The following is a 22,673-nucleotide window of genomic DNA, read 5'->3' as shown; positions in this document are numbered from 1 at the left end:
TCTGAGCCTCAGAGCTGCCCCTCATGGCACGGCATGGCCCAGAGAAGCACTGGCAGCTTCCTGGGCAGACCAGGTGCAGAGCTGGGTGGCATCCAGGAGCTGCTCCGCCCTGTGCCGGGTCCTGCTGAGCCGTGCTGCCTTTGATAATCACAGAGGGGGCTTCCTCTGCCAGATGTGGCCAGAGACCTTACCCTCAGTTATACCAAAAAAGCCAGCCTTTGTAGAAGCAGCCGAGGGGTACCATTTCTCATCCAGCAATGTCGCCGGCAGGGGGATGGTTGTCGCTGTGACCAGGAAGCTGGAAGTTCTTGTCTCTGATCCCACCCTCCTCTCTCTCAGATATATGAAGTGCTAAGCGTGATCCGGGATATTGGTGCCATAGCCCAAGTCCACGCAGAAAACGGTGACATCATTGCAGAGGTAGGAGGCTTCTTCTTCACCTGAAGGGCAAGAGGCAGGCTCAGGAGAGCGAGACGTCGTCTGTAGCTTAACACGGGTGGAGAGCCGGAGGGGCCTGGAGCCCCCCTGTTGGGGCTCTGCTCAGTCTCACTGTGGCACAAGCCCGAGTGACACATGTCCTCCCCGGGTGCTGCTTCCTGTTTCACAGAGAGACTGTTTCTCTCCATGCTGTCATGTGCTGCCTCGGATGGGGTCTGGGGATGCCACCGTCACATGTAGGGATCGTGCACCATGGTTGGGGGCGGGAACATGTCGGCCGTCAGCATCCCGGGGAGCTAGCAGTTCTGGGGGGCTGTCACTGGTCCTTCCTGCTCAGACAGGACAGGACAGGGCAGGACAGGGCAGGGCAGCAGGCCCTTCTCCTCCTGACGTCTTGGGAGGAGGGCCGAGTGGTCACTGTGTGCCCAGCTCTCCAGCCGTCAGCTCTGTGATGTCACTCACCTGATAGCCTGGCTTTCTTTGAATTCCAGGAACAGCAGAGGATCCTGGATATGGGCATCACAGGCCCGGAGGGACACGTGCTGAGCCGGCCCGAGGAGGTGAGCACGGGTGGAAGAGGATGTATGAATCCGCCTCCCTGGGGCGCTGCGCAGAGCTGCTGGGAACCCATGTCCTCCCTTTTGAGAGAGTGGCTTCTCTGGCACAGATGGGGGTCTCTCAGGGCAACCAAGGGTCACGTGTGTCTGCACACCTGAGGGCCAGGCGGTGTGGATAGTGTGGCCTGAAGACGCCCCCTTCTGTCTCTGCTTCTCTAAGCCTTCTCTTGGATGAACACGAGTGGTTCTTTAGTAGCTCCGTGCACTCAAGGTTTTAGGAGTTCATAAGTTGTGGCTTCCAAAATCTTACCAGTCTGGGGCGGCGCCTGTGGCTAGTGAGTAGGGCACTGGCCTTGTATACTGAGGGTGGCAGGTTCGAACCTGGCCCAGGCCAAACTGCAAGAAGAACAACAACAAAACATACTATGGGCGATAAAGTGAGACTCTGTCTCTAAAACAACAACAACAAAACCCCAAAATGTTAGCAATCACAAAAACATAGCAAGGCGTCTGACAGCCCTCTAAATAACTACAAAGCATGGGGGGCTGTAGGTTTTCCCATAATAAGCCAGTACAGGGCGTCACATAACAAATAGAGTCCAGTAGAATCTTTTAAAATTGTGTAGGGGAGAAAAAAATAAATAAAAAATAAAATCGTGGAGGGGAAATTCAGAGCTGGGGTCCGTACCAGCACAAAGGTTGAGAGTTGCCGTCTCGGCGAAGTGTGTGGGTAGGAGAGGAGGCTGCTTGTGCCTCTGTGGTGGGAATCTGTTCTTCGAAGTTAGTATTTGTGGCTGCTGGGTGCTGTTTAGAAGTTGGCTCCCTAAGGAAGGGCTGGAGGTCTCGAGGACCTGGCTGAGAGTGGTCTGGAGCTCTGAGTAAGAAGGACAATGAGGGGCATTGTGGACACAACCAGACCTCTCCCTTGGTGGGAGGAGGGGACAGGAAGGGGTGGGCATAGGGGTGAGCTCATCCAGACCTGGTGAGGGTCTTCTGCCAGCACACTCCGAAGGGGCCAAGCCGCCCAACCACAGAGTTTTAGCCCTAGGACGTTCCTTCTGCATTTAATGTGTCCATATTGGCACTGAGGTGGACAGCAGCCTCCCCTTGTGAGAAACGGATCTGAAAAGGATGGAAACCTGTGGTCCATCCATGGGCTGCGGGAGGAGGAGCTGGTTTTTAGGGCCTCCTGCAGGCTTTAGGGTAGGGGTTGGGCTAGAAAAGGAGAAGGGGGGGTGGCACCTGTGGCTCAGTGAGTGGGGCGCCGGCCCCATAGACCAAGGGTGGCGGGTTTAGGCCCAGCCCTGGCCAAACTGCAACAAAAAAATAGCCGGGCGTTGTGGAGGGTGCCTGTGGTCCCAGCTGCTCGGGAGGCTGAGGCAAGAGAATTGCCTAAGCCCAGGAGCTGGAGGTTGCTGTGAGCTGTGATGCCACCGTACTCTACCAAGGGAGATAAAGTGAGACTCTGTCTCTCTAAAAAAAATTAAAAAAAAAAAAAAAGAAAAGGAGAAGGGGGTGAAACAGAGGCAAGAAAAAGAAGGGGAACCCTGTGTGGGGTGATTCACACATCTAGGGGTTTATACTTTGTGCTGCCCTTCTGACTACGAGCACACTTAGACACACACACATAGAGACATACACAGACACACAGACACGTGGATATAGACACACAGATTCATATAGACGGACGTGTAAACACACAGTGACACACAGACACACAAATATAGACTTGTAGACACACAGACACATACTCAGAGACCCACAGACACAGACATGTGGACACACAGAGATACACAGATGCATACACACGCACACACACTCTCACACATAGACACACACAGATGCACATGCAGAAGCTCCAGGACCCCTTCAGCTCCATCCAAGGCCCTGAGGACATATTCTTCTCCCCAGGAGACAGGGCAGAAGCCCTGAGGTTTTCAGAATGGTGCAGCCCCATTCCAGGCCAGTGTGTGGGTCTTTCCAACACCCCCGGCACTCTTGGGCCTGGTAGGAGCTAAAAGGTTGGGCTGGTGCCGCCCAAGGGTGGGGGCCGGGCCCCCAGGGAACTGGCACCTGCTCATGTTGCCCCCCATCAGTACTACTGCACGGTCCAGTTAGCCCAGGACGGTCCCCATCTGTCCCTGTTGCTATTGTGGGGTCATTAGCACTGCCTCTCGTGCGTTCACAAGTGTCCATGTTGGGACAACAAATCAGGCAGTCACCTGCATCTCTGGGAAGTGCTGAGGATTCTGCTGCAGAGAAGCGGGACGTCCCCACCCTGTGCCTCCCAGGCCAGGGACACTGTTGTTGCCACTGGGGCTGAGGAGAGGGAGGGCCTGTCCTCTGCCATCCCAGGAATTAGAAACACTTGGATGTTTAAGGAGCTTTTTCAAGAGCCCTTTGCTTTGCCTGTGGGTTTCGAGACATCTAGAGTTGGTGCCTGAAAGGTCACACACGAGTGAAGATGGCTCAGCTTCACTAAATTAGATTAGCAGCTTACGCGGTTACAGCCCTTAATCTCTTGGCCCGGCTCTGGTGGAGACAAGGTAGCTAAGTTAATTCAATCAGGAGCTCAGTTGTTCCTTGTGAGAAGTAACAGCCCTTTGTGGGACGGCCCAGTTGGAGATACCACTAATATGGAGTGAAGTCATTTGTTTTAGCAAACAGTTTTGAGCACCTGCTGGGTAGTAGACCGGACACTGGGAGTGACTGAGGGTGGGGCGTGGAGGATATAAACAGAGAGTGAGCCCAGCCCCTCCGCCACTGAGTTCAAGGCACGGTGGTTCTTTTTTTTTCTTTTTTTTTGAGACAGAGCCTCACTGTCACACTGTGTAGAGTGCTGTGGGTCATAGTTCACAGCGACCTCAAACTCCTGGGGTCAAGTGATCCTCTCCCCTCAGCCTGCTAAGTAGCTGGGACTCCAGGTGCCTTCCACAACACCCAGCTAATTTTTTTATTTTCTGTAGAGATGGGGATCTCACTGTTGCTCAGGCTGGTCTCGAACTCCTAAGTGCAAGCAATCCCCCTGCCTCGGCCTCCCAGAATACTGGGATTACAGGTGTGAGCCACTGAGTCTGGCCCAAGCCACAGTATTTTGCCAGGATTTGGGGAAGAAGCCAGTGACATTTTGATATCTGCTGTTCCATTATTTCCCCTGCTTTCCCAGTGTAAACATACACACGGCTGATTCCTCGTAGGATAGAATTTGATCCTGATCAGTTCAGCTTATTTATTTGAATGGTCCTTGCCTCCTATGCTGGTTGTTACGGTACCAGGCTGTGGCTGACTGGGTGGCCACGGTCATGCTTCACACACGGGGGGGTCATTGGTGTAGACAAATGCTGCCTGCCCCCTTCTCAGAGCCCTGTGAGGCCGCATTGTTTTGTGGGTGATGCTGGCTTTGTTTGTGAGTGCCCGACAGAAGCCCAGCACAAAACCACGTCACCAGTGTCCTGACTCGGGACCGTAGAAGCAGAATGAAGATGCTGAATTGAGAGCGCTCGGGGCGGAGGGGGTGGTTCTTGAATATTAGCCAGTGAGGAATCACAGAGAGTGTGTTCAGACCCACGCTCTGCTCCTAGCCTGGGGGGGTCTGCACAGGGCCTGAGAATCTGCATTTCTTATGGACTCTGGGCCACACCTGGAGAAGGGTCTGGAAGGAATCACCCCACTATTTCAACCACACCAATACTGAGTGGCACTGGGCCAGTCACGTCCCCCTGCAGTGTCCCTCGAGGTGGGACCTTGGGGACTTAGCAGCCTCTCTTGGGGGTAGGGGATGGGTGGAATAAGATGGGACTTGTGGGCTCGGCTGAGCGGACTTCTCACGGTGGTCACTCTTACACAGGTGGAGGCCGAGGCTGTAAACCGTGCCATCACCATCGCCAACCAGACCAACTGCCCCCTGTATGTCACCAAGGTGATGAGCAAGAGCTCGGCCGAGGTCATCGCCCAGGCCCGGAAGAAGGGTGAGGCTCCAGCTGGGCTGCCTGAGGGTGTGGGCGGGTTTGGAGGGGAGGGCTCCTTTTCCAGACCCTCATGCCAAGTGGGCCACCCGTGCCACATTCCGGCATTAACCTAATTACAGCTGAGCGGGGCAGGGAGCTCCAGTTTCCTCCCTTTGTTCTGCTGCGGCCTTGTTAGTATCTATTTAAAGCCATGCACAAGATGGGGTGGGCAGGTGCACCCCATCCCCGTGCCCCATAGAAAAGCTGGAATTAATGTGAGGCAGTATAAATAAACTGGATACATACACAGGTTACCTCAGTTTCCATCTGCTATAAAATCCGTCTGGGGAGCATCTGCCCCCTGGGCTGGTAGTAATTCTTACTGGGTGAGTAAGGCAGCATTGTGGGGTGCTGGGGGGTGCATTTCGCCCCAGACACTGTCATGGTCAGTCTTTTTGGTGCTCAATAAACTCAGTTGGTGCGTTCCAGGCTGAGGCTGGTTCTCTGATGTCACTTGGGGTCTGCTGAGAAGGTTCTTGGAAACTAATTTACAAATGCGACTTTCCGCATTTGCATATGGTCTGGAGGACGGGAACCTTGAACGTTATGTATGTGGCAGGACCCTGTGGTCACTTCCTGCTCAGTTATCCCACAGCTTATGCTGGGGAGCCGTCTTCTGGGAGAGCAAGCCTGGGGACGTGACTTCCACGGTGGCTCTTAGCCTGGAGGGAATTGGATGCTGTGGAGGACCCTCCCCTTCCACCTTCCTCCCCTTCTTCCTAGTTCGTCTCCCCACCCCTCGGCCTCTGTACCGCTCTGTCTCCCAGGTCTCCGTTCCTCTCCCCTCTCTCCTGATTCCTCTCTCCTTCCCTCTTTCTCTGACTCCGTCTTTCTCAGGCTCTCTAGTTCTCCGTGCCTTTCCCTCCCTGCGTCTGTCTGTCTCCACCAGTGAGGAGCAGTCTGACCTTGTGGCTCAGTTTCTGTTCTCAGTGGGGAGTGACCCACATGCATCCAGATGGGGTTGTGGGATTCTTTCGCTGGTGGGTGTCTTGGTGCAAGCCCTGGAGCAAATTGCTCAATGACCATTGAGTCAGTTTGTCCTGAGAGCTGATGGCTTCCAGACGGACCCAGCGGGGCCTGGCCCCTGTTCTTCGGCTTCACATCCTGGGGCCTCTGTCCTGAGGCTTTGCATGGAGAGGTCGCTGCCTGACAGTTTTCTTGGACACCTGCCCATCTCCTGGCATCTTGAAGGAATTGCCTTTTTGGAATAAAGCGTTTACTTCAATCAACATCTTTGAGTTATGTTTCTAGGAGACGCTCCGGATGAAGACTGAGTCGGTGGTCTTGAGTCATGCAGACACTGTCTGCAAGTCGGCTGGGCGTGCGTGGGGATCCACCTCGGTGTGGAGGCCAGTGCACGCAGTGGGGGATCGTCGGTGCAGCATCTGAAAGGGGAAAGGAGGAGGCAGCTTCATTTTTATATTTCACCAGACAGTGATGATAAACATTGCAGTGTAATTATGGAAAGAAAGTTTTCCAAAGTTCACCCCATATGCAAACACTTACCTAAACAAATGAGAGGACGGCGAGGTCCAGCCTCCCGCAGACCTCAGACAGGGCAGGGGGCATCATGGAGCCAGCCCTGCCACTGCTGTCCTCTTCTGCTGACCCTGGCCCTCTTCCTGGGGGTTGTAGAACTCGGGTGTGTGGTTGTAGCATCCAGTTCACTCCAGCATCTGGCTCTGTGCCTAGTGGCCCGCTGTTGTCTTTATAACTTTGACCCTGTGTGTCTTGGGGGTGAACATCAAGAGGGGCCTTCAGCCTGCTTCCTTCCAGAACTTTCTGGGCATGATTCCACCTGTGCCCACACCAGGGTTCTCAGGGTGGCATTTGCATTCAAACTGTCACCCTTTCGTCCTTGAAAACCTTCGCTTTAGATCAACCTGAGCCGCTGGAAAGGAATTTGCGATTTGTGGTGCATTCAGGTGCTCCTGTGCAGGAATGAGAAACCCTAGCTGACTTCACAGGCTCGGAAGGCTCTTTCCCATCTCCCTGGAACTTCATAACAACTTCAGGAGGCGGGCCAGGCAGGAATTTTTATGTTTTGTTCTACTTTGCAGCTGAGTAAACTGAAGCTCAAAACTAGTGAATAGTGGGATTGGGAGTTTAAGCCATGAATATCCGCATCACTGTTTGATTGACTGAACTTCATACTTTGAAATTATTTTAATTTGATGATGCAAGTGACCTCTGTCTGTCAGGGCTTAGTTCCTCAACAAACCTGGCAGAAACTGGAGGCTGACGACCCGGCAGGACATGGGGACTGTGCCAGCAAGGATTCCCAAATGACTGAAGAAGGAAGATGGAGGAAGGCGGTATTAAGTGTTTATCTCTGGGATCGATGTCCTGCCCTGGATCAAACCCGGCTCCATGCACGGTGCACCAGCCGAGTGGCGCTGGGCTGCTTCCCCGCTATCTCCACGTCTCCTTTTTCCGTCTGCAAGGGAGGAGAGTAACAGTGACTCCTCTCACAGGGCGATGATGATGTGCAGATGAGATAACACGGGCCAAGACTAGACAATAACTGTCACCAGTTGTTAATGCCATGATTAAGGAATGAGGGGCTGGTTTAACCCTGAGCTTGTTGGAAAAAGCAGCGGAAAGACAGCTCCTGACCTAGGACTGTTTGTCTGCCTGGGGTGGGTTCTTCTGGCCCCTGGAGGCACGTGGGAGGTGCTGTTCTGCTGCATTTCTCCCTCTGTGAAATGGAGAGAGTCTTCATTTATTCAGCAAACTTTTACTCTGTGATAGATCAGGCCTGTGTACCCAGAATAAGAAATGGTCCTGGCTCTCAGCTGGGTCCTTTGCCTGCAGGGGCAGAAAGTCAGAGTGGGCAGGGGTCAGGGCAAGATGGTCAAGCCAGTAAGGTTAGAGCATGAAAGACCCTCCTGGGGGTCGGGATATGTCAGAGGACCTGGAGTTTTTATACAAATGTGAGCTGTTGACAGATTGTGGTCACCTCAGTGGGAGGAGCAGTAACATCTTCTGTTAATGTCCCCCACATGCCTCCCCACCCAGACACCTGCTGGTCCAAAATCTAAGACAGGAGAAGCTTAAGGAAGTGAGGACATGAGTTAAAATGTTAGGGAGAACTGTTCTCACCTGCCCAGCTGCCCCACCCTGACTGTGTCCCAGAGAGACGTGCTGCTTTCATTGTCCTATGATGGTCAGCAGGACGGCATCTCATCAAGCCCATCTGGCAGAAGAGGAAATGGACACAGGGCCTGGACCAGGAGACCTTGGCAGGCTTTTACTCTTGAGCAGAACTTAGGCCTTGGTCAATACAGTGGGCTCAATTCATGAGAGAGAGATGGAAAAGCAGAAACTGAACATCTTGCCCCAGATCATGCAGCCTGTGAGGAGTAGACACCACGATTCCAGACTCCGGGCCAGCTCTCTTGCCATGGAGGGAGCAATGCGGGGATCCTTCTCCTGAATGGGCTCCCCTGGACTGTGTTCTGTCCATGTGTGGAATCTGGTGTGTCTGCTGATGCCTTCCATGTGTGAGGGCAGCCTGCGGGCAGTGCCGGATGACCTGATCCTGTGGACATTCTCTTCCATCTTCCTCCTCACCCCACCCCTGCAATCCAGATGCAGAGAAATTCGGAACACTTGTGGCTTCTGAGGAGCATTAAATTCTGGGAACCTAAATTCATGACAATAGTGACTACAGCTTCATGAGAAGCATATCATCATGGGGTGTCAGGGGCCTGTGAGGGCCCCCTCAGTTTGAGGTTGGATCCTTAGCATTGAGCTAATGTACAACAGCATTCTTGAAGCTGGACTTGAGATTGAGCATGACAGGTGGGTTGGGTCATGACATCACGAAATCCCAACAAAATCCATGTTAGAGTTATCTAGATAAACAGAGATAATGGGAGAGGATAGAGAGGAAGGTAGAGATTTTTTTTAAGGAGTTGGCTCATGCGATTATAGGGTTGGTGCATCTGTAATCTGCAGGTTAGGCCGGCACACGGAGGCCCAGGGAAGAATTGATGTTGCCTCTCAAGTCCCAAGGCCATCTGGAGGTGGACCCTTCCCAGCCATTGTCCTCACTTCATAGCAGATACCTTGTGAGGTTGGGAATTCAGGTTGTACTGAACCGCAGGATGAGATCCTGGGTTTGGTTTTCAGCCATCTCCGCTCTGCGCCTGTAGGACACAGGGTCTCTTTCAAGGCAGACGTAGAAACTTTGGGGTCACTTATGTGCCGCCTGAGCTGGGAAGTTGAATCCCTGGGCTCATTCTTTTCTTTTCCCCGCTTTGTTTGGCACAATTAGGAGCAACCGAGGGATCTCATTATACTTGTTAATTTGACAGAAATGTTCCATGGTATCAAATACATAGTCACGTTGAACCTGGCCTTGAAGAAGTATTTGGGCGTGTCTGCCCATTCGTGCACCTGTCTTGTTGGGCCTAGGGATAGCAGTGCTCTCTTTGCTACTGGAACTAGGATGATTGGTGCCTTTAAATCCAATCAGATTTGAGAATCAATTCTAAAAACCTCGGAACGAATTCAGAAAACTCATCCTTAAGATTTTGTTCCTCTAGACCCACCCCATAGTGTGGGCCCCTGGCTGTGAGGCTCTGGCACGGTTCTGTGTAAGGAGAGGGAGAGAGCTGAGTGTGAGTGAGCGTGTGTCCGACTGTCCATCCTGCTTGGTTTTCCTTCTGCTTTCGTGGCGACATATGGAGTGACAGATACCTGGTTTCTCTTTTATTCCGCCTTTGGATTTATCCTCCTGCTCCTTGTTCATGGGAAATGACTAACTGTCAGAGCTGGGAGCTGTCATGCGTTTCTGAACCCCAGCGTCCCATTTATTCCCATTTATTCTCCGTGAATGCACTCAGGCCCCAGGCTGGCTATGAATAAATACCAGGCCCGAGTCCCCTGCGGTTCCTGGCCTGGAGAATCTGTTCCTGGCCTGGAGAGTAGGCTAAAGGCTGCCTCGGGGTCACACCCTTCAGTTCAGACTTTCCCGGAGAAGAAAATCCTGACGAGCAGTGGACCTGGATGGCCGAGAGAGCGTCAACAGGGTTTTTAGAGGAGTGCAGAAAGGCCAATTAAACCCATTCCATGGTTTGTTATTATTAATGGTAATTATTTCTGGCATGCAATTCAGTGGTATCTGTGGCCTGACCAAGCTCCCAAGCTCATCTGCAGCTCCCTGGTGTGCAGTGTTTATGGATGGGGAGGAGACCCCTGGGTGGGGGGCTCCCAGCCACTGTGCTGGGATGAGGAGGCCCCTCCTGTGGATCCACAGTCTCTTGGAGGCAGAGGGTTTATCTCCTGTGTTGCCTTTTGGGGGTAAAGAAAGAAATGAAACCAAAACACAGTCAGGATCTCCAAATCCCTCAGGGAATTTGAGCACAGCGGAGCAGAAATGAGCTGCCAGATGCCTCTGTCCTCCAAGTACCCACCTCTCCTGCCCCCGCAGTCTTTGTGTTAGCCTGGCCCTAGTCCAGGAGTCCTCCCTTGGCTTTAGTTTAAGAGGCAGGCTCTGGTCAGCAGTGGTCTCAGAAGCTCCAGAGGCTGAAGGCCAAGTTCATTGTCTTGGGGAGAGCTGCATTATCCTGGACGGAGGGGACTCCATCCAGCCCAGCTTGAGTCCTTCTTCCCAGAGATTGATGAGCTCACAGGCAGCAGAGTTCACCCCTGTGGTTTTGGGGCCATTTCTTATGAATAAGCCCCTCCTGATTCTTGTTTCCAGGGTGGGACAGGGCAGTTGAGTCAGGGAAAGGACGAATGGTAGCAAGTTACGGGAAACTCGGGGAATGGTTACGTTTGTCCAGGAGTATCAGGCACCATCCAGCCATTCTTTTGCTCTTGTACCTCTACTCTTACGCATTTTTTCATGTGGACAAAACCAGGAAACCTTTAGGGTTGCAGATCCTTTGTTTTCCTGTGGCATGTACAGATCTCACCTTTTGCTCTGGCAGTGGCCAGCGGGACCTGTGGACTGGGTGGGTCAGGAGAGTTAGAGCCTCAGCTCCTGTGAGAGCTGTGGGCTGCAGCTGGCCATTTGCATTCATTAAGGCCCCTGGCAGCAGCCATGGCCTTCTCAGTATGCAGTGTTTTTCCACTTTGGGTGAGCTGGGGCTGTTTGTGTAGCCACCCAGCTGGCTCAGGGCACCAGCTTCTGCCTGTGGGGCTCAGAGTAGGTTAGGAGCCCAGGGGACCCTTGCAGGCCTTCTGAGCATTGGCCCTTTTCTTCTCTGGGGCTTCCTTCTGGGTGAGGCTCCCCCTAGGTTAGGAGCTCTGCCTCCTGCTTGGGGGGTTGTCAGGGGTGTTGTCACCGATTGGGGAGTGAGCATGACCTCCAGCACTCCCTAGCTGAACAGCCAGTCCTTTGTGAAATTCCTGAGGCAGGAGGGGGGAGCTTACAGAGACAGCTCTCAGAGTGGCCTGCAGAGAAGAGGGTGTTGTGGTGTATTATCTGGTGATAAGGCCTTGGAGAAGGCTGTGGAGGGGAAGGAAAAAGCATTCCTGACTTTGATGTGTTTGGCCTTGAGGCTTGTGTTTGCAGAAGAGGGAAGCTTAGCTGGAACATTGTGGGGAGGAGGTGACGGGAGGTGAATTCAGCTGACCTGTGATCAAATTCCAGCTAGAGATGCCTTTAATTAATAAAATATTAGACCATTTAATCGATTCAACACACATTTATTTATTTATCTGCCTACTATGTGCAGACAGATAAAGTATATTCCCTATGTCTCCATCAAGTGGGGCATCAAAAAATGCAAAACTCGGTAACTAGGAGAGGGGAAGATGTGATTCTCATGGTCGGTGTTGCCCCCGTTGAGTTGTGGATGATGTTAAAGAGGAGATTGGATCCTTCGGTGAGGAAATTTACACCCTTGAAGGCAGAGGGCTCCTTTGGAGGATTTCATGGAAGAGAATGGCAAGGAAAGATTATGTTTTGGGATGGTCACTCTGGAAGTGTCCTGGAGAGTGAGAGGAGGCAGAGAAAACATTTTCAAAAACAAACAAGTCTGGCTCGGCGCCTGTGGCTCAACCAGCTAAGGCGCCAGCCACGTACACCTAAGGTGGCGGGTTCGAATCCCCAGCCTGGACCCGCCAAACAACAATGACGGCTGCAACCAAAAAATAGCCGGGCGTTGTGGCGGGCGCCTGTGGTCCCAGCTACTTGGGAGGCTGAGGCAGGAGACTCGCTTGAGCCCAGGAGTTGGAGGTTGCTGTGAGCTGTAATGCCACGACACTCTACCCAGGGGGACAGCTTGAGGCTCTGTCTCAAAAAAAAAAAAAAAACAAAAAAAAAAAACAAACAAGTCTAAAGTCTAATTGGAAGACACAGTTGGAATGATCTGGGGAGAAATGGTGAGGGCCTGATTTAAGGCAAGATGGCATTTAAGTCACTAAAGCACTGGCATCCAGTGGATATCAATGATTCCCAACTTCCTGGCTTATACCTGAGTAGACGGAGAAGAGGACAGGGTTTGGGTTTCAGGGAGGTGACATTCTTTCTTGGATGCTATAGTTGTTAAGTTAGGCTGGACTTTTGGAAACACCTCTCAGAAGTCTATCTGTGTGATGTCTGCTTCTCGCTCTGAGAAGGTCCCTGTGAATCCGGTGGCTGTCAAGGGCAGCACCCGCCTCCAGGTGGTGACTCAGGGATCCAGCCTGACTCTTGGGCAGATCTGAAGGGCTGAGGATTTGCTCTCAAATACTTGAACCTGGTGACATCCTGTGTGGCTTCTAGCTAGAGCAGGATACTGTGAGGGGTTTGTGGTTAAGTGTGGGGTACCATGGATCACTCCAATAGAGGCCACATGGCACGTGGTGCTGGGTGCTTGGATGCTGTCTGGGCCAGAGATTGGTAATAAATAGAGTTGGGAATGAACAGAATGAATGAACAGCACAGGAAGGGGAAGCCTTCAGGAGGCTTGGGCTTCCCAGGGAGGGTACATCGAGTCCGAAGAGCAGGGGCCAAAGGTGAAATCTTTGGGAGCACCCATTCCTGGGTGACCAGCTGGCTGAGGTACTGGGTCTCCCCAAGCATCACCTGAGAGACAAGGCTGACATCTTTAACCTTCAGTGGGCTGGTGAGAATCCTGGGAGTCGGGTAGGTGGTGGCTCCCTAGAAGGGTGGTTTCCTTCCTTCTTCTAGACTGAGTCTTGCATGTTCTGTTTCTCAGGAACCGTTGTGTATGGCGAGCCCATCACCGCCAGCTTGGGAACCGATGGCTCCCACTACTGGAGCAAGAACTGGGCCAAGGCCGCGGCCTTCGTCACCTCGCCACCCTTGAGCCCTGATCCGACCACTCCAGACTTTCTCAACTCCTTGCTGTCCTGGTGAGTCCTGGTGACTTGTTCACACGTGGTGTTCCTGGTCTTTTCTCAGGCCAAACTGACCTGGATGTGACAGTGTGCTGGCCAAGAGCAGGCTGGCGACAGGTGGACCTCTTACCAGACTGGGATTGCTAGCCGAGAATAGGGATTACCCCTCTGAGACCACTCTGAGAGGGAAGTGTGGCCAGAAACCAGGGCCTCTTCACAGCCAGCTGCCGGAAATGTGCATGGTGTCCAAAGGTCTCCTGTGTGGTTGGCGCGGTTCCCCCAGGGTAGACCTCACCAAGTAGGTTTAGGCGCAGGGCATTCTAACGAAGCTTCAGTGTCGCCTCATGTGCTTCCTTCTAGTGGAGACCTCCAGGTCACTGGCAGCGCCCACTGTACTTTCAACACTGCCCAGAAGGCTGTGGGGAAGGACAACTTCACCCTGATCCCCGAGGGCACCAATGGCACCGAGGAGCGGATGTCCATCATCTGGGATAAGGCCGTGGTAAGGAGCAGGGGCCTCGCTCTTGGGTGGGTCCCAGCTTCTTTGTCCCAGGGCTGGGAGACTCCTAGAGGCCTTGATGTGACAGTGGAGAACATTCTAGAAGCCGGTACTTGTGTGATAAGACTTCATAGGTTTGACATCCAAGACCACTCATTATAGGTCATTTCCTCCTAAACATTATGTGTATTTCTTAATCATTATCATCTATGGAAACTGTATACACAGTCTTTACATGTGAGTCTGGAAAAAGCTTCCTTAGCAACCCGGTAACTTACCCAGTGAATCCTCTTCTGCTCTTGGAAATAGACTCATTTTCAAGAAGCGTTGTTTAGGGCTGTCTGGATTTATTTGATATTACTATTCACCACTGGCTTCTGGCCGGTCTGCTTTGAATGTATACTGACCTTTAGGAGACCCTTGGGATTTTTCATCTGAATTTTTTTTTTTTTTTTTTTTTTAGAGACAGAGTTTCACTTTATTGCCCTTGGTAGAATGCCGTGGCATCACAGGTCACAGCAACCTCCAGCTTTTGGGCTTAGGCGATTCTCTTGCCTCAGCCTCCCAAGTAGCTGGGACTACAGGCGCCTACCACTATGCCTGGCTATTTTTTTGTTGCAGTTTGACCGGGTCCAGGTTTGAACCCACCACCCTTGGTATATGGGGCCAGTGCCCTACTCACTGAGCCACAGGCCCCACCCTCATCTGAACATTTTAAAATATATTAACAGTATAGGTTCTTCATTTCTTAGTGAAATTTTTAGATTATGTAAATAATATATCCCGCCCAGGGGCAGTGGCCCTCTTCTGTAATGCCAGTACTTTGGGAGGCTGGACAGGAGGATCATTTGAGTCCAGGAGTTTAAGACCCTGTCTTGAACTTGCAACCCAGCAAGACCCCATCTCCACAGAAAATTAAAAAAGTAGCCAGGTGTGATGGCAATCATCTGTAGTCCCAATTACTTGGGAGGCTGAGGTGGGAGAATCACTTGGGTCCAGGAGTTTGAGCCTGCAGTGAGCTATGATTTTGGCACTGCACTCTAGCCTGGGTTACACAGTGAGGCCCTAAATCAAAAAACAAAAAACAAAAAACAAAAAACAAAAAACTACACACACACATAGACACAGATATACACACAATGTCCATAAATTTCACGTGCAATTTTAAGTTGGATACTACTTTAAATTGTACCTGAACTTTATGGACACCCATATTCGTGCTTTTCCAAAGAATAAGGAAGTAATAAAAAATCATGATGTTTCATTTGTAATTATAATTAACATTCTGACAAAGGTCTTTCCATTTTTTGCCACTACATGAGAGCACGTGTGTCATACTTACTATTTTGTAGCTTTTCATTTGAAACTTAATATATTGTGAAAAAGTTTTCGCATCTTTAAATATATTTGAAAAACTTGGTTTTTAGTAGCAGACTGTTCCATCTTCATGCCACACTGTCATTTATTTATAATCCTTTGAGCATTTATGTTATTTCTGAGTTTTTTTTTTAAACTGGGATATATCATTGAACATATCTTTAGTTGTGTTTGTAGGAGAAATTTCTAGAAATGGCTGGGTCAAGGGGTGTGTCTATTATTAAGGCTTTTGTCAGAGTTTCTTCCAGAAAGATTATGTCACTTGATGTGCCACCAGCAATGGAGGATAGTCTCTAATTTTTTCTACCCAGTAGCAAAAACCCCCAAAGTGTTGCTGACTTGATAGGTGGATTTTTTTGGTATCATTGTTTGACATTTAATGTTTTGAGTTACTGATTTGAGTGAATATGTTTTCCTATGCTTATTGGCCATTGGTATTCTCTTCTCCCTTTTTTTTTTAATTTTATTTTTTAATTTTATTTATTTTTTTTATTAATCATCGCTGTGTACATTAATGCAGTCCTGGGGTACAATGTGCTGGTTTTATATACAATTTGAAATATTTTCATCAAACTGGTTCACATAGCCTTCATGGTATTTTCTTAGTTATTGTGTTAAGACATTTATGTTCTACATTCAGTAAGTTTCACAGGTACCCTTGTAAGATGCACTGTAGGTGTGGTCCCACCAATCACCCTCCCTCCACCCATCTTCCTCCCTCCCTCTCCCCTTTCCCCATATTCTTGGGCTATAATTGGGTTATAGCTTTCATCTTTTCCCCTTTAATGTCAGCTTATTTGTCCAGTTTTCTCCTGGATCTAGAATGGGTTTAGGAAGGCAAGGACTTGGGGCCATATGACTGGCACCTGCAGCATACCATGGGAAGGAAGCCTGACCCTGGGCTGAAACCTGCAGGTTGTCTAGCACTGCACCTGTGTTTTGTTGAAAAGGATGGTCAGTTAGGCCAGACGACATTTCCTAAAGAGGCATTGTGGCCCCTGCACATTTAAAAACGTGTTTTCATTTTGAAATAATTGTAGGTTGAGAGTAAGTCACAAAGATAATACAGAAGGAGAGAGAGAGACAAAGAGGAGAGGTCCAGGGCGGCCTTCACGAGCTCCCCCTGTGGTTACATCTTCCGTAGTTTGATGCCGTATTGAATGCAGAGCACTGACAGTGGGGCAGCGCATGTAGCTCCGGGCCATCTTGTTACGTGTGGATTCATGTTACCATGGCTGTAATCAAGATGCCAGTCTAGTCCCTCGCCACCGAGTCCTCCCTCATTCTCTTTTATCACCACCACCCTCCCCCTACCTAGTCCCTGGGGGAATTCATCTAGGCCCTTGTCTTTCCTCCATCTCTACAGTTTTGTTATTTGGAGAATGTTTCGGAAATGGAATTATACAGCATGTAATCTTTGAGATTGCTTTTTTCCCCCACTTGGCGTAGTGCCCTGGCCATCCAAGTTGCCGAATGTATCAATCGTTTTTTTCCCCTTTTATTGCAAAGTAACATTCTGCCCTTCAACTGTGACCCACTTCTGCTGTGTGTCTGTGTGCCGCGCCCCTCAGGTCACTGGGAAGATGGATGAGAACCAGTTTGTGGCCGTGACCAGCACCAACGCAGCGAAAGTCTTCAATCTTTACCCCCGGAAAGGCCGCATTGCCGTGGGATCTGATGCCGACCTGGTCATCTGGGACCCTGATAGCGTTAAAACCATCTCTGCCAAGACACACAACAGTGTAAGGCTCGATAACAGACCCGATCTGGTCGCAGAAGGAGGCAGAAAAAGGCAGAGTCTCAACCGTGATAGGAAAAATAACTCAACCGTGATAGGAATGGACATTGTAGCATGTGCTACAAATTGCAAATCGCTAAGGGGAAAGAATAGCTATTTTATCTTATTTAGTGGGGTCAGTAAAAACTGTTCTCACATGAGCATTACCGGGGCTTCTCCAGAGTGGTGCCAGGACACCAGAAGCTTCTAGAAGTCAGGCACCATTCCACTTGCATACTTTGGTATAGCCCCAGTCAGACCAGTGCTTGGTACATGAGAACTAAGTGAGACATCAAATGTCCTCTCATTTTATTCTTTTAAAATAAAATGAGCCCTTTTATTCTCTTGAGCCCTTGTCCTCTCAAGTAGGGTTGCTTACAACACCTGGATGGCGGTCCCTCTTACTGTCCTGACAGACATGATCCGCTTTGGCTTCTCTGAGGACAAGGAGTTACCCACAGCCATTCGATCACAGTTTTAGGATCTGCGGGCTTGGGTGTCTTGTGCCTCTGGGTCTGCCCTGTGGGGCTGAGGGATTATCTCTCTTGTTAATGTGACTCTGGGCACAAGACTTTATGTCTTAGATGCCTCAGCTGAGAGTGAGGGTTCAGATGAGGTCCCCAAGGGTCCTGTGGTCCAGTTTGATTTAACAGAGCTTTTGCACCCCATGTGGATTCTTCACAGACAAAATGGTGGAGGGACAAGATGGAGGGAGCACAGATAAGGGAGCCTGATCCCTATTGGAAAAGAAATGGGCCTCAGGCAGAAGCGTTTTGCATCAGGAACTCATTTGAATCTTGGAGTGAATTTGTTTTTTCTTTTTTAATTTCAGATTAATATGAGGATGCATACGATTAGGTTATATAGTTTACAATTCTTAGATTAAAGCCTGAGTTGTAGCTGTGTCCTTCACCCCGGGAGAGTGCCATATACTCATTCGGAGTATTCCTAATGGAGAGATTATTCTTTGTGAAGCTCTAAATTGCAGGCTGGCTCAATAGAGAACATAGTACTGAGCCCTCCGCCCCACGCCGCAACCCCGTGATGGGGGTGTCTTCTGGCATTTCCCTGTCCTCTCTCATTTGGAGAGGGGTTGGAGCTGCAGTGAGCTCGGGCCCAGGCTGGCTTATGCTGGCACCTGTGGGTGCCAGGATGGGGGTGGGTGCTTCTCAGAAGGCTGCTCACTTCCCTGGGTCTAGCTGACTGTCCCTCCTTCTCTGCTGGCAGGCTCAGCCTGCAGCATGGCCTCCTTCTCACAGCTCAGATCACAACCCCTTGGGGGTTCCGACTGACCTGCCCAGCAGACCTACCTAATTCTTTTTTTTTTTTTTTTTTTTTTTTTTTGCAGTTTTTTGCTGGGGCTGGGTTTGAACCTACCACCTCCAGTATATGGGCCTGGTGCTTTACTCCTTGAGCCACAGGCACCACCCCTGACCTACCTAATTCATATGCATTTAATGTCACCCGGCCATTTACTCTTTTATTTGACCTTCTCAATAAAGGGACTGGTATTATCCCAGTTGGGCAGATAAATGCACGGAGGCTTAGCGAGCTTAAGTGACCAGTCTAACGTTACATAGCGATTTTGCGGTCAACCCAGAATTAGAACCTGAAATTGTTCAGAGCTCTTCCCTGCCAGCCTGCAGCAACTTGGCCAGGGCTGGGTGGAGAAAACGCTTCCCCTCCCTTGCAAGCATCCCTTCCCCCAGAGGAAATATCAAGGGCAGACTGGGCCCCTTATTTGAGATGCATGTGGCTTAGCCAGGGACCTCGCCTTTGGAACTCTTAAGAAAAAGAGAGGATGAGAAGGAGTGAAGTATTGAGAAGGGAGGTTCTGCCTTCTAGACCTTTCCACCCAAACCTGCCCTGCCTTTAACTCCAGGTGACCCATGTAAGAAATGTTGGCTTTCAAAAGCCAAATGTTGGCTTTTTGTCCTTACCTATTTCAAAGAGCGCACACTACAGGCTTGTGCGTGAATCACCTGGGAAGACACGAATAGGAGACTTTCCCCATGTAATGTGGTGTTTCCTGCTAATTGGCTGTAATTTGGAGCATCTAGCTAACTATTATTGACAGCCTTGCTGCTAAGCCTCTGCTGGACTTTGCAGGCATCTGGCCAGATGAGTCATCTTAGGAGTCCATGCAGATGTAGGTTAAAAATGTTTCTATGTGGTGAGCCACCAAGCTTCCCACCTCATGGTCTGATGGAGGGCAGACTTGGAGTACCCCGAGCTGTGATCTGACCCTTGGACTTCTCAATTTTAAATCACTCAAGAGCCCCGCAGCTCTTCTGGGTGTGTGTTCACGGGCAGCTCAGCTGAGTTTGTGCATGGTGAGCTGTCTCAGACACGGCAGGCTTTGCAATCTTGTTGTCAAAGTGCATTAAAAGCCAGACTGTCTGCTCAGCACCTGTGGCTCAAGTGGCTAAGGCGCCAGCCACATACACCTGAGCTGGCAGGTTGGAATCCAGCCTGGGCCCGCCAAACAACAATGACGGCTGTAACCAAAAAAAGCCCGACAGTGACTGAGTGACTGTTTCTAAATGCCCACTGTGTGCTGTGTAGCATGCTAGAAGCTTTTGTTTGTTTTATTTCATTGATCCTAGCATCAGTCCTGCCAAGTGAGCCCTACTTATCTTCTTATGATGAGGAAACTGTGGCTCAGAGGAGTGGAAGGGACTTGTCCAGGGACATCCAGCTGGTGAATTGCAGACCTGGGATGTGAGCCCAGGGCAGAAGGCTCCATGGCCAAGGCCGTGGCCATTGCTCTGCCTCATAGGGCACGAGAGGAGGTTGTCAGAGCATAGCCATGGAGTAATGTGGAAGAGACGGGCTCCAGCCAGGCCTCATAGCAGGCATCCTCAAACTAGAGCCCGCGGGCCACATGCAGCCCGCCTAGGACATTTATCCAGCCCACCAGGTGTTTTTGCTGCCGCTGCCTGTCCTGCTTAGCAGCCAACTCGTCCCGGGGCCTGCAGTCTGGCCCTCCAACGGTCTGAGGGACAGTGAACTGGCCCCCTGTTTAAAAAGTTTGAGGACCCCTGCCTTATAGGATACCTCACACCCTTCCAAAGGGTATTGCAGAGATGATCGGGGATGACACTTTTTCTGATGTCACCTTCACACAAGCCTCAGGAGGGTGGAAGATGAAGAAACCAAAACTCTGAGACAAGAGTAAAGTGATCGGCCCAGAGTCCCTGAGCTTCCGGATTTTATCACACCTGAGCCGCCTTCGGGTTTAAGATAGATCTGCCCTTAGATCTTATGCTGCTATGAAAGAAACCACAGCCAAGGTGAGGAGTCTCATGGGAGACTCCCATCAAAATGTGGTGGCCACCAAGAGCCAGTGGGAAGGGAATCTCCGGCAGGAAATCTTGAGTGCCTCAGCTTTGGCTGTGGGTGCTGGGAGGGAAAAATGTAAGACTTGGGCGCTCCATCCCCGCTGTGTCGGGAATCCATGCTGGAGTCTCCCTCTTCCCTGCCCCCCGGGGCCTCTCTGCCTTGCTCCTTGGGTAGCTCCCACATTACTGGGGAACAGTGTGCTGACAGCTCCCGCTGCTGTTTTCGCTTGACGTTGGATCGTGGGCATGTCTGCATTTCCATGCTGAGTAGGTGCTGACAAGCTGGCTGCAGCCGCTGTGTGCTGCCCCCACTGCACTAAGCAGGCGTCTTCCTGACCCTCGGGGCACAGCTCTGCTCAGAGCCAGCTCCCTGAGAGCTGAGAACCTGCTCTCAACTGTACCAGAAGCCCAAGCTGCTTTTCATGGCTGGAGCTGCCTGTGTATCCTCAGGCCCTGGGCTCAGCCTCCAGCCGCTGGTGTTGGGAATGGAATAGGCAGGGAGAAGCAGGAGGCACTCGGGATGTGGGTGACCACGGCTGCAAGAGGTGACTCTGACACGTGGGGTCTTTACTGTCAGGGTATGATGCCCACTCTTATCTGTCACCTTATTCCGCTGAAACTTATATAGGAAACCTACCTATTTCCCAAGAGGGCGTTTGGATTGGTTCCTGTTTCACCAGGAATATTTGAAACCAGGATAGCTGCATTGTTCTGGAAATTAACCAACCCTCAGACATTTTAAAAGAGGCATCTCTCTTCAGAGACCCCAGTTTCCTTCATAGCGACTTTGGTTTAGCCACACTGCTACACCTTGCAAAACCAGGCAAGCCAGAGGGAGAACCTACTTGTGCCCCATTTCAAGGTTAAATTAGAACTTGGTCAGGGAAGGCTTTTGGAATTCAATCTGCATGGAGTTGGAATTGGTGGGAACGTTCGTCCCTTCTAATGGGACAAACGTTTTATTTATATTTGCACAGCATTTATACACACTGTGCATGCAATTATTCTGTTCAGTTATTTTTCTTCTGAAATTGGAAAGGTAGAAAATGTAATTTCATGTTAAGATACGGAGATTCAGTGCCTGTTGGGGTGGCTGGCCAGGACAGGAACCACGTCTCCTGGGCCTCTTTTGTCCACAGGAGGTTGGGCAGTGGGTGCATCCAGGCTGCTGAGGTCCATCGAGGTGGCAGGGCCTCTTTTGAGTTTACTGTGCTCTCTTCCTCCAGTCTCTTGAGTACAACATCTTCGAAGGCATGGAGTGCCGTGGCTCTCCACTGGTGGTCATTAGCCAGGGGAAGATTGTCCTGGAGGATGGCACCCTGCATGTCACCGAAGGCTCTGGGCGCTACATCCCCCGGAAACCCTTCCCTGATTTTGTTTATAAGCGTATCAAGGCAAGGAGCAGGGTGAGTGGTTTTGTTCCTATGAATTGTTTTCTAAATCATGGATTAAGTTCAAGGCCGCAAACATTTATTGAGCACCCTGAATCAAAATATTGAGATGAATACAGAGGATTATAGGGATAAGAGGAATCTGATCTTTTTATTCCTGGAACTTAAAATATTTGAGGAGGAGGAGTCAGGGGTGTCCACAGCCAGCCTGAGCAAAGTGTTGTGATGAGGAGTTTTGGGTGAGGGCCCAGAGGATGGAACCACTGCTGCAGATTAGTGAGGGAAGGGCCATGGGGAGAGGGGATTTTGAGTTGGGTTTTGAAGATTAAGTAGGAGTTCGTCAAGTCAAAGAAAGGAGATGAGGAACTGGGTGGAGAGAATGTCACAAGCAGAGAAAATGTACCATATATTCAGGGTGTGGTGAACCGCCCACATCCCTGATGTGGGGACTGTATGGCAGGGAAGGGATGGAGCTATAAGGGAATTAAAAGGAGATTAAAAGGTAAGTTTGGGACCAGATCTTAAACCCCACACCAGATCCTCCTCATGGTGTGTTTAGGGGAGTCTTACAGGGCCTAAAGATGAAGTTCCTTTGGAGAAAAATGGTAAGAAATGCTAGTTTTTGTAGGGCAATCAATTACCAGTGACCCATCTTGTGGGGAGCTTGGCCTAGAGTTGGGTCCTTGGGTTCTTCCTCTTTGGGAGGGCTGCTTGGGAGGTGTCCTCTGTGACTCTGGCCTGAGTCCGGCAGCTCTTGTGTTTTGCAGCTGGCGGAGCTGAGAGGCGTTCCTCGTGGCCTGTACGACGGACCTGTGTGTGAGGTGTCTGTGACGCCCAAGACAGTCACTCCAGCCTCCTCAGCTAAGACGTCTCCTGCCAAGCAGCAGGCCCCACCTGTCCGGAACCTGCACCAGTCTGGATTCAGCTTGTCTGGTAAGTTCACAGCTTGGGGAGGGCCTAGTCCTGTGGGGCCAGCCAGCCTGTGGCT

At 50.7% G+C, this 22,673-nt stretch overlaps 1 protein-coding gene across 2 annotated transcripts in view; it reads left to right on the top strand.

Annotated features, from left to right (window-relative positions):
* The window catches only part of DPYSL2 (dihydropyrimidinase like 2), a 102,059-nt gene that overhangs the window by 75,532 nt on the left and 3,854 nt on the right, over positions 1 to 22,673 (top strand). For both annotated transcript variants that reach the window (XM_003793951.3, XM_012807729.2), the window contains exons 6-13: positions 340 to 420; positions 930 to 998; positions 4,843 to 4,963; positions 13,159 to 13,315; positions 13,661 to 13,802; positions 16,748 to 16,918; positions 21,521 to 21,700; positions 22,453 to 22,618. In XM_003793951.3, coding sequence (XP_003793999.1) covers positions 340 to 420; positions 930 to 998; positions 4,843 to 4,963; positions 13,159 to 13,315; positions 13,661 to 13,802; positions 16,748 to 16,918; positions 21,521 to 21,700; positions 22,453 to 22,618 — 1,087 coding nt within the window. The remainder of the gene's footprint in view (positions 1 to 339; positions 421 to 929; positions 999 to 4,842; positions 4,964 to 13,158; positions 13,316 to 13,660; positions 13,803 to 16,747; positions 16,919 to 21,520; positions 21,701 to 22,452; positions 22,619 to 22,673) is intronic.

The sequence above is a fragment of the Otolemur garnettii genome, unplaced genomic scaffold (genome assembly GCF_000181295.1).
Source record: "Otolemur garnettii isolate 467f Iridium unplaced genomic scaffold, OtoGar3 scaffold00074, whole genome shotgun sequence".
Taxonomy (NCBI): Eukaryota; Metazoa; Chordata; class Mammalia; order Primates; family Galagidae; genus Otolemur; species Otolemur garnettii.
This window is presented reverse-complemented; position numbering and strand designations above follow the sequence as displayed.